Source organism: Dendrobium catenatum, unplaced genomic scaffold (assembly GCF_001605985.2).
Source record: "Dendrobium catenatum unplaced genomic scaffold, ASM160598v2 fragScaff_scaffold_501, whole genome shotgun sequence".
Taxonomy (NCBI): domain Eukaryota; kingdom Viridiplantae; phylum Streptophyta; class Magnoliopsida; order Asparagales; family Orchidaceae; genus Dendrobium; species Dendrobium catenatum.
In genome coordinates this window covers 1,384,511-1,395,627 of record NW_021318963.1, presented here as the reverse complement: position 1 = coordinate 1,395,627, position 11,117 = coordinate 1,384,511, and the positions used below count along the sequence as shown (strand labels likewise).

General features: G+C 37.6%; 1 protein-coding gene across 1 annotated transcript; it reads right to left on the bottom strand.

Annotated features, from left to right (window-relative positions):
* Window positions 1–1,982: 1,982 nt before the first annotated feature.
* Window positions 1,983–7,887, bottom strand: LOC110095325 (GATA transcription factor 12-like). The gene is made up of 2 exons (XM_020820830.2): window positions 7,498–7,887; window positions 1,983–2,808 (listed from the first exon to the last, which is right to left on the bottom strand). The coding sequence occupies exons 1-2, from the start codon at window positions 7,792–7,794 to the stop codon at window positions 2,158–2,160; spliced, it is 948 nt and encodes a 315-aa protein (XP_020676489.2). The 5' UTR covers window positions 7,795–7,887; the 3' UTR covers window positions 1,983–2,157.
* Between the last annotated feature and the right edge of the window lie 3,230 nt (window positions 7,888–11,117).

The following is an 11,117-nucleotide window of genomic DNA, read 5'->3' as shown; positions in this document are numbered from 1 at the left end:
TTGCATCAGATCTGGACAAGTCACATATTTCTTTCTTTTTAAACTTGATATAGTTATTATTGTAGTTTTTTTATTAATCTTGGGAACATTCATTATTACTAAAAAACATTTTGCGTACATAAATATTTTAAACTAATTTTTTTTTACTAAAAAAACGGCTTTAAAAAGTAGTAAGAAAGCCATTCCAAGTGAAACCAAAATTGGCTATGCCATTTCATAAAATGAGCACACATAATGAGACTTCACTATTTCATTAGTTTTAAAAAATTGTAATCTTTTGTTTTCATCAGTTTATTTCTTGCTAGAGATTATAAGCACTTGCAAGTTTAGGATGATAAATTGAAATCACGAGCAAAGAAGGCAATCTTTATTTGCTTCAGGCATGGAATCAAGGGCTTCAAACTCTATGATCCGGTAGAAAAGAAGATTGTTTATAGTAGGGATGTTACTTTCGATGATGCAAGCATGCTGAAGCTTCAGGATTCGAAGCATGTGGAGAGTTCTATTGGGACCACAAATGCACCGCAGAAGTTTGATGCAACTTCATTTTCTCTACAGAGGAAGATCATTTCTACCAGGTACCTGATTCAGCTGCAGATCAAGAAGTAGAAGATGATGTTGAGGTTGAGATTCATGCTCAAGAATTTTTTACGAAGAATATGTCCAGGTGCTAGAATATCCCAAAACCAGCTTAGTTAATGGATCACATTGCATTGGCATTTTCAGCCACGAAGGCTGAAGTTTCTAGTTACTATAAGGAAGCAGTGAATATTCCTGATGGTGATCTTTGGAAGAAGACTATAGATGAAGAGATAGGGTCTTTTTAGAAAGATGCTACTTGGAGGTTGGTGAATTCCTCCAGGAAGAAAAGCTATTGGGTGCAAATGGATGTGTGCAAAGAAGGAATAATCTCATGAGTTGATGTGCAGTATAAGGCTACGTTATTGGCTAAATACTCTATGCGATAGAAAGGAACTACTTATGATGAGGTGTTCTTCCCAATGGTTAAGAATCCCTCGACCCATGGTTACTTGGCACTTGTAGCATAATATGGTCTGATTTTGATGCAGCTTGATCCAAACACTACACAAGCAGTTGGCGTTATGAGTAGGTTCATGCATGATACATGAATGAGTTATTGACAAGCTGTGAAGAGTATCCTGAGATATCTGAAGGGAACAATTAATGCATGCTTGGAGATGCATTTACCGCGACAGTGGTGCATAACTCATGACTGATTATTTACTTATTTTAAAGAACTATGCTCGGCTTGATCCCTTGGGAGGGGGGTATGTAGGCAATTATTTGGATGCAGTCATTTTGATATTGGAGTTTGATTTGTCATATTCCACCTTCTAAAATAAAATATGAGGTTGAGATTATTGATTTGAAATTATTTCCAAATCGAATAAGTTTTTTATTTGGAAAATTTTAATAGTTCATTATTATAAATGATTAGAGAGTGGATTATTTTTCTAATTAATTGATTTGATTGAGATTTGTTTAGAAAGCTTTTTCGTTAATTATTTTTCCTCAAATATATATATCGAGGGGTTTAAGGGCTATTGTACTTGAGATTGAGCTTGAAAGCCCATTGTAATCCCTATTTGTTCACTAATATAATGAAATCATTCTCCCCTACATAAAGATCTTCGTAGAACCACGTAAATCGCCGTATTCTTTTACTATTTATTATATAATTTATTATTTCCGTGGTGTTTATTGCACAACAACAAATACTTAAAAAAGACCTAACTCTCTAAAAAATAAGAAAAATATAAAATAATTAATAGGAGCTTGAAAGTTATTGAATTTATTTTAAAATTAATATTATATTTATATTAAATTAATCATTTTAAATTTAAAACATGCCCAAATAAATTTATGTGACACCCATCAAAAACCCTCCCCCGAATTAAAAAAAAAAAAGCTCATAAGATTTGTGTCCCATAACCCTCCGTCCTCATAAATTAACACTTTTATTTGAGATTAACTCTCCTTAATTAATGAACTGAAAAAAATAATAAAAAATAAAAAAAGTTAGTGAAAAAAAGATTAAAGCAGAAGAAGACAATACAATGCTTCCTCAGACCCACTAATTCTGATTTATCAGACTAATCAACTTCTAAAATTATTAATAATCCTGAAATCCACCCATTAGAAAACCCGCCGGCCGTCCTCTAGAAGCCGGTGCTGAATCAGGAACTCATCTCCGGCCGCCGCCGCCCTGTTATGAACAGTTAAAAACTGCTGCGGCTGCTGGTCCTGAGTCTCCTTCTGTCGGCGAAGCTCAAGAACCTTTCGATGGGAGTTCGAGTGCTTGGAGAGCACAAAGGTGGGGCTCGCAGCCGGTCGATACTCCGGCACGAGACGGCCGGATTTGAACCGGACGCCGCAGGCATTGCACAGGGTTTTCGGCCCCATGGGTCCGGTTCGCCACTGTGGCGTCCTTTCGGCGGCGCAGTGAAGGCATTTCCGGCCGTCAGGAGACGGCGACAGAGCCGCCGGAAACGGCGACTTCTTCTTCTCGCTCGATAGAGAGACAAGGAGGAGCCGTGAAGACCAGCTGCAGGGAGCCGTTCGGGCGCGCTTGGTCCGGGCTTTGCCGGGAACTGGAGCATCGGTGGTGAACGGCGGCGGCTCGTGGGCGGCGTCGTTGGCGGTGGGGAAGTGGGAATTTGTTCCGTGAGTTGGTTGAGAGGAGGTGGATTTGAGGCCGGAAATGAGCTGCTGTTTATGGGGTTCGTCGCTGGAGAAGGAATCCTCCACGAACTTTGATAGCCATTCGAGCTCTGCAAGCTCCTCATACTGAGAAGAAAATAGAACAAAACGGTAAAAGAAAAATCACATCTTCATTAAATCTATGGAAATATCATAGAACACGGGAAAAAAATTTTTCATGACATTTTTTATATAAATTAAGAAAAAATTAATCAGATTTTGATCAAAATTTAAATCAAAAGCGATGAGATGAGTGTAATATAAATTCATCATCAATATTTTTTGATAGAGCATCCTAACATAATTTTTTTTCTATAAATAGAATCACGATGAAGTGAAACATCATTAAAATTACTTTAAGATTAATGCAATAGTATTTTTTTCTATAAAATATTTATTTTAAAAATTCATTTTAATATAAAATTACATTCTTTCAAGCTTGGTGCATCGCCTACACTATCTGAGTTGACAATGAGGCTTTTTTGGGTTGTATCAGCTTGCCACTATTACGAGAAATTATTCTGTGTGGAGATCGGATGTAGAACATCGTTCGGAGATCAATCAGAATGTGTCACATCAGCAGTACCAAGCCGCGGTGCCGAGCGGTATCCAACAGTACCGAGCCGCGGTACCAAGCAAAGAGGTGATGTGGCACATTCAGGTTGGTCTTCGAACAACGTTCGATATCCACACAGAATAATTAATCCACTATTAGTTTCTGAACGATTTGCTAAGCTAAAGGAGAGTTTATTGTTGGTCAAGTAGATGGTTGGCGTTTTGGGAGAACTACATTATGCTAAAAAAATGAACTTGAAGAAAAAAAGAAAGCTTTGATAAAAGCTAGGGCTTCGACTTGAACTTTATTAATAGAAGGGCATATTGACTGGACTTCTCTCATAAGAGTCTTTGAAGGGTCAAAGATTGAGCAAATTATTACGTCCGGTGTTCGAATTCATCGGGACACCAATCCAGACGCGCCACGTCACCAAAATACATCGGGTTCCAGTGTATTTGGATGACGTGGCGCTTCCGGATTGGATGTCCGGACATCCGGTCACCGGACGTAATAATTCGCCCAAAAATTGGCACCTAACATTAAGCTCATTTCTTGTAAATTTGCAAGAGGTTCAACTCAAGAAGTTTGAATAAATATTAGGATTGTTATTTAGATTTTTATTTGATGACTTTAATCCATTATGAAAATAGCCATGTTAAATCCTTAAAAATATTGAAGTTGTCAGTCGTAGCCTTACTCGACACCGACAATCATTGCCAGCCATGAAAAAAAAAATCGAATCAAATTAAGAAAGGATCGATTAATCTATTTTGTGATGCATCACATACTTGTACAAACCTTTGAAGGTTATGTCCACCTCAAAGTAATCTTTCCCTTTTAAAGTATGGGTGTCAAAAATTGACACGACCCAAAAGCTGACCTGAAAAAATTCAGGTTTGGGTCAACCATTTTGTGAAATGGGTCGAGTCCGGTTAAAATATCCGACCTGTTTGAAAAATGGGTCGGATTCAGGTTGACTAAAAAACTCGCTGGTTGACTCGAATTGACCTAGATGTCACTTCACAATCACATCTCGCTTTGCTAGTCAAGTCAATCGGTCAGGTCAATCCGTCAATCAGTCGCGTCTCACCATTTTTGCCTTGCCGGTCAATCGCCCAAGCTGTCACTTGCTCCGTCGGCTTGCCGTTGTGACGTGGTCTCGCATTGCTACAGAGACACAGATGTTTGTGAGCAAAAGATGTCCGCTGCCGATCAGTCGCTGTCCTGCGCTGCTGCAAATTCTTGACTTTGCTTCTTGCAAACGGGAGTTGTCTTTGTTGTTTTTTAACCCATTATTGGAGCTTAAAAGTTTTTAGGAAGGGATGAGTTTGAACCTTTATTAGATGCCCAACATTTTGTTCTCTTATTTGAGTGATTTGAGATAAATAAAAGTCACTTTTGATAGGGCCATTTATTAATGAAGCCTTTATGATTGTATAAGCAACCTATGCTAATGAGGTAGCACATGTGAATATGTGATGGGAGTCATGGGGACTAATTAATAAGTGGTCATTAAAGTTATTTGTAAAGGTATAAGCAACAATGTTGTCTTAAACTATGATGCTGTATAAATATATGAAAATTATATAGCCAAAAATGATGCTTATGAGTATGTGTCATAGGTTTTTAAGGATAGTGTTATAACTTTAGGAGGAATCTTAAGAGCTTCTTTAGCTTTCTTGCAAGAGAGAGGGAGAGAGAGAATTGATGACAAATTTTGGAGGAAAACTAACCTAAAGCTTTATTCAAAAATTTTCAAATTATACATCAGCATACAATGCTTATATATAGGCATTTACATTGTTGTGGTAACTTGCAGGATCAACATATCCTAAAATTGGACCAACACCTCACAATCTCCACATTTGTCCAAGTTTTACAATCAAAGAACCACGTACGCACCTACTGCAATCTAGCTGGCTTCCTGCACTAACTCCATGAGCAATCCCGCTGAACCGAGCCCAATCTTGCTAGCAAACGATCTCCACCATGCTTTCCAATTCATGGCTCCAGCTCATGCTCCAACACGTGAAGCAGAAGCAGTAGTTATGCCTTCCACACACTACCGAGCCTCCCTCCTTCTTTGAACCTTCCTCCACCTCGAGATCGCCTCAAGAGGCTCTGATACCATTTGTTGGAAATTCTTGGGAGGAAGAAGAAGCTTCTTTAGCTTCTTGCAAGAGAGAGGGAGAGAGAAAAAGGATGACAGATTTAGGAGGAAAATTAACCCAAATCTTTATTCAATTTTTCCCAAATTATACATCAGCCTACAATGCCTATATATAAACAATTACATTATTGTGGTAACTTGCATGATCAACCTATCATAAAACTGGACCAAAACCTCATAGATACAATTACATTATAAGCTAGGTTATGATGTAGATCTTAAAAGAGATGACAATAACACAAGTTAGGTTGCAGCCTAAGTTTTGAATGAGACAATTGCGATGCAAGCGACGTTGAGACCAAGGTATCCAAGGAAAGACTTGTGGTGCAAGCAAGGTAGCATTGTACATCTAGAAGGTGATGATTATAATACAAGAAACATAGATATGGATGTATGCAATCACATGACTGTGACACATTCTAGATTGCATTGGAAGTCCTAACAGATATGACTACAATATGAATGAGTTTGTGAAATGAACATTAAAATAGATGACTATAATGTAATTGGAGTTTCAATGCGAGTTTGCAGGCATTGATTGTGACACAAGCAAGGGTATGACATAATTCTTGATGAGATGGTTGTGGTGCAAGTGAGATTGCGACGCATATCTACATGACTGTATAAGACTTGATGTTGATGAGTATTGCAACTTGATGTCAAGGAATGATGCAATTTTGCACTAGTAACAAATGCAATATTTAGTGCATGTATTGATTGTCATGTGAGAGTGTTACTCACTCATAATCATGACCCAAGCATTAAAGTGAAAATATTATGTTGCTAGTATTCTCAATGTTAGCAACATAATAAGGTTGAGCACCAATATAATCCTCCTCTAGGAAGCAAAGACATCACATAATCAACAGAGACTGATTAAGTAAAAATGAAAGATTTACAAGACCACCTAGAATGGATGAGATGATCCTCCTCTTGAAAACAAATGTGGAATGACATTGGGTCGATGGATGAAGTGGTGCTAAAAGGTCATAGAGACTATTAAGGAAGTTCAAGATGATCCTGCTCCTGAATAAAACTATAGCATGATCTAATGGCGAAGGAAAGTTATAGAGGTAAATTCTGATGGTTGGGATCATCCTCACACCATAAATGGATGAAATTTGGATTCAAGAATACAATATACTATGTGGTGGAAAAGAACTTCACATGACATTCAAAACAACATAATTTTTGTATAATATTAGAGCTCAAAAAGTTGCAAATGGACAAAATCAGAGTCTATTTGTAAGTGATCAAACAATCCAAATCTTGTGTTGATCTGATCAACCTTCTAAGTTAGGGAGTAGTTAGTAGGGGGTTGGCAAGGACCACTATTGGTGATATATCTATTAATTGGTGAAATAAATTGCATTGTAGATCACGACGCCATGAGTTCAAGGGCTGTGAAGGATCAAAGTCTCTGCTAAAATTTGCTCCCAAATAGTTTAAAGAAGATCAATATAGGAAACCATACAATTCATGCATTTGATGAGCTTCAAATGTGACGACTCATTCACTTAAGATAATCGTTTTAATTTCTTCCTTAACTAAACATTAACCAAACAAAAAAAAAAATCAAAATTAATGGAGAAAAAAAGGAAAAAATAAGAAAAAGAAAATTAGTGGCCCAATAATTGAAGAATTCCCATCACAAATTTTACAATTTTGCACTCACTAATACAAATAACTGAAGTTCTCTTGGAGAGGAAATGTATAAAGAATATAAAAAAATAGCAATTGCTGAAAATCTTACACATTCAGTTTCTTATTAAGATAAGGATTATAATAATTTTTTTTATTAATATATTATGGGGAATTCAGCTCAATAGCTACTCATTCACATCACATTTCCAATCAACAACAACGAAACAGACGAAAAATTCAAAATTTCGAAAATGAAAAGCAGAAACGTTTAAATGCAGAATCTTCTAGAATGGCAAACGGATGAGCGGTCTAATTATGGCGAAAAAAACGAAAAGGAGTCCCACTCGAGCAGCGACTAGAAATAAAAAAATCTTCGGATCTCAATCGCGCTGGAAAAAAAAAATACCGGTTCACAGAGGTCGCCGGAGAGCCCGACGTCGGCGAGGCTCCGGCAGACAAGTTCGTCGGCGAAGCGAGTGTGAGAGGCACCTCCGCCGCCAGAGGAGGAATTTGCACAGCTGTCGGCGGAGCAATTTCCTCCCGTCTCCTCCGACACCCCGTCTTCCTCGGCGGCCATCTCCGTATCCCCTTCTGCCTCATTGGAGAAATCCAGGAGCTCTTCGACGATGCAGTGGTCCCCAACCACCTTCCCCTGCTTCTCCGGCACCAATTGTCCCGTCCCCGCATGGCAACATCCTTCCATTCTCCGATCAAATTTAGGGTTTCAGCCTTCCAATCTCCGGCGAATAGGACTGCGTTCCTTCTTCTCAGTAACCCAGAGAGAAAATGGAGACAAATGGCCTTTTCTGCATTTTCAAGCCATCGACGGTAAAAGCGCTATTAAAGAAAATGGCGGGTACGAAATTATTAAAATAAAATAAATAAAAGAAAAAAAAAGAGGCATTTTTTGACCTGATTTAAATGCTTAATTCCAACTCTGCCCTTACCAAAACACCCTCCCTTTCAGCAAATATTCACGACAGAGCCACCCGGTCTTCGATTTCCTCATCCACATCGCGTCCGTATATTTGCCGATACTATACGATCGGACGGTTTACATCACCGAATCGGTTCAACGAAACACGTGTCACAGCTGGCGATATTCTGGACTATGGAGTTACTTTTATTTATTATATAAAGAAAGAACCGCGAATTTTTCTTTACCGAATATTTATTAATCAAACTGAAATTTTTTAATTGGTTTTCGGTAATATTTATTTGGGAGTTTTCAATCAAATAATAAATGGTAATAAAAATTTAAATATTAGTTCAGAAATAAACTTGGATTTTTTTTTTCTAAAAATTTAATGCATTACTTAATAGTTTTCAGAAAAATAAAAAATTATTATTTCCTAATAAGCATTTATTAAAGAATTTCTATTTTCTAAGGCTTGGAATCTGTTGAATTGTGAGTATATAAATAATTATTTTTATAATTTAAAAACTGGCATGAAATAACAAAATTATTATTTTACGATAATATCTTATTTTTTTATTAGATTTTGTTTTAGTTTTAGGTCAAAATAATAAGATAATTGAGAAAATTTTAAAATTATTTGATATCAATATAAATAATATTATTTTATCATATAATTAATAAATAATTAAATTGTCTTTTACTTTGCTTTTTCTTGTGTTTTATTGTTTTATTTTTTATTGAATTTATTAAAGAAAAAGACTCCAAAGAGAAGGTGGACAATAGAGCTTTGCCTTTACCATCCGAGCCATGGATTAATTGGAAAATTTCAATTAGTTGAAGAGGTTTGAGTATTTCTATGCAGGAAATTGCGTCAAAGTTTTGACATATTTTTCATCAAAATAGTTTTAAAATTATGATATGTGTTGTTCTTAGATTTGTTCGTGGATGATGCTCGGTGAAAGTAGCGTGTTGTTAGCGGAATAGGGTTAGAAAATGAAGTTAGTGAGTTAGGCTAGTGGTTATAGAATCAAAGGAAATCTATAGTATCTCACAATAGTAGAAAAAGATCCGAGAAAAAAAGATCAAAATATGTTTCCTTACATTTTAGTTATAGGGTCAAGAGGTCAATAAGAAAAATAACATCTATAGAAAAATATAAAAGTAGTGCAATATATCACTACTGTAAAGTAATAATGACACGTGAACTAATTGGATAATATGCGTGTGGATCCCTGCTTTTGACGTGAGCCCCTTCTCACAGGCAAGTGCCTTGGAGTAGTCTTTAAGGGGCGAGTATCCTAGGCGAGTTTTAGGATATGAGACATATGGTGAGTCAATAATTGTAAGTGGAACAAAGGTGATTCCCCGTGAATGAACATTGAGCCGTTTGGGAGCAAGGGGCGAGTCCATTGGATGTGGATGCATGTAATCCGAGTGTAAGTCCATAGGATGAAGTTCTAGTCATTTGCTTTAGAGTTATATACTTCTTGTAGCTTCATTGAGAGTACATTAGAAAGCATATGACCTCAATTGCTGATAGCTATTGCAGATCAACCAATCAACATGATTAATTGAGGTGAGTGGTCCTAAGGGCATATGATGGTTTGTATGAGTCCTTTTGAGTGTCTCATTGACATTCATTGATGAGTCCTCACACCAAGATTTTTTGCAAGGGAGAGTCATCATTGGACCATGGGCTAGTCCCATCAATAACTTTAATGGGACCATGCTTCTTGTAGGGAAGTTTTGCCTAGACAAAATGATTATTTTGACCAAGTTTTTTTACTTAACTTATTTGATACCTACGAATTACCCATATGGACATGTAGAAGTATACAATAATATATATATCACTGTGAGTTTTATTATATGATATTCAAAATTATCATTAATATTATTAAGGGGTGACGGAGGTCATAAAGATCGTTGTCTGGCGACGGAGGTCGGAAAGGCTGTAGTCTGCTGGCGATGTAAGTCAGAAGGATCGTAGTTGATGGGCGACGAAGGACAGAAAGACTGTAGCCGGCGGGCGACGGAGGTCGGAAAGACTGTAATGGGTTGCGACGTATGTCAGGAGGACCATAGTCGGGTGGCGACAGAGGTCAGAAAGACTGTAGTTGGCGTCAGGTAGAAGTCCAATAATAAAAAGAAATCCATCTTTAGATAGATGTCTAGCGAAAGTCCGATAACCGGTGGAAGTCCGGTGTCGGGTAGAAACTTGGCGATGAGTGAAGGTCTGGCGTCGGGTAAAAATCTGATGTTTGTTGGTGGCCGAGAAGAACTCCGGTATCACTTGGGCGGAGTTTCGGCGTCAGGGGGGAACTCTGTCGTTACTTGGGAAGAATTTCAGTGTCCCGTGGAAGTCGGGCAGAATTCTGGTGTCCCGTAAAAGTCGAACAGAATTCTGGTGTCCCGTGGAAGTTAAGTAAAATTTCGGCGTCATTTGGAGTTCGGGGGGAACTCCGGCGGTGGTCGAGGATGAGTCTCTTCCCTCCTATTCTTCTCTTCTCCTCTTCTTCTTGCTTGGGTTCCCTCTCAAGAGAAATGAGGAGTCTATTTATAGATTTTATGGAGTGGCATGACTCGTAAATAGATGAGAGATCAGGGGCAAATATGGAGTGGTTCGGATGAACGACCGATATTGAATCCTTTGATCGTAAACCGTACATCAAATATTTGAAGGTCTTAATGACTTTAGAATTTGGCGATCTTGGGCTCGTTGGATTCGTCTCGTAGAGCCGCTCGATTCTACCATAAGCTCATCAAGTTCGGAGACCGTTTGGTAACTCAAATTGTGGTACAAACTTTCCAACAGTGCTTCGGGTCCTTGATTTGGACTCATTTGGGCTCGGATTGAGTTGAATTAGGTGTTGTTAGGTTTGTATTTTTGAGACGCTCAGTTTGACTGTAAGTTTATAGAAATCGAAGTTCAGGTGATCCCGGATTTAATTTTTGAAGTTTATGGCTTGATTTTTGCCTCGAGATTCATGTCCGATCAAACTAATTTTTTGATGTCATATCAAATATCTTCATTTTTTTAACATTTCCTTCAAAAGATCAAGATGATGAACTTTTAGCTATATTATCTAATAATTTAATTATATATA

Excerpts from the sequence above, each read along its gene's own strand:
- LOC110095325 (XM_020820830.2), bottom strand. The coding sequence starts at position 7,794 with ATGGAAGGATGTTGCCATGCGGGGACGGGACAATTGGTGCCGGAGAAG. Across the intron at positions 2,809-7,497 it reads CCGGCGACCTCTGTGAACCG|TATGAGGAGCTTGCAGAGCT; the intron begins GTATTTTTTTTT and ends TTTTCTTCTCAG.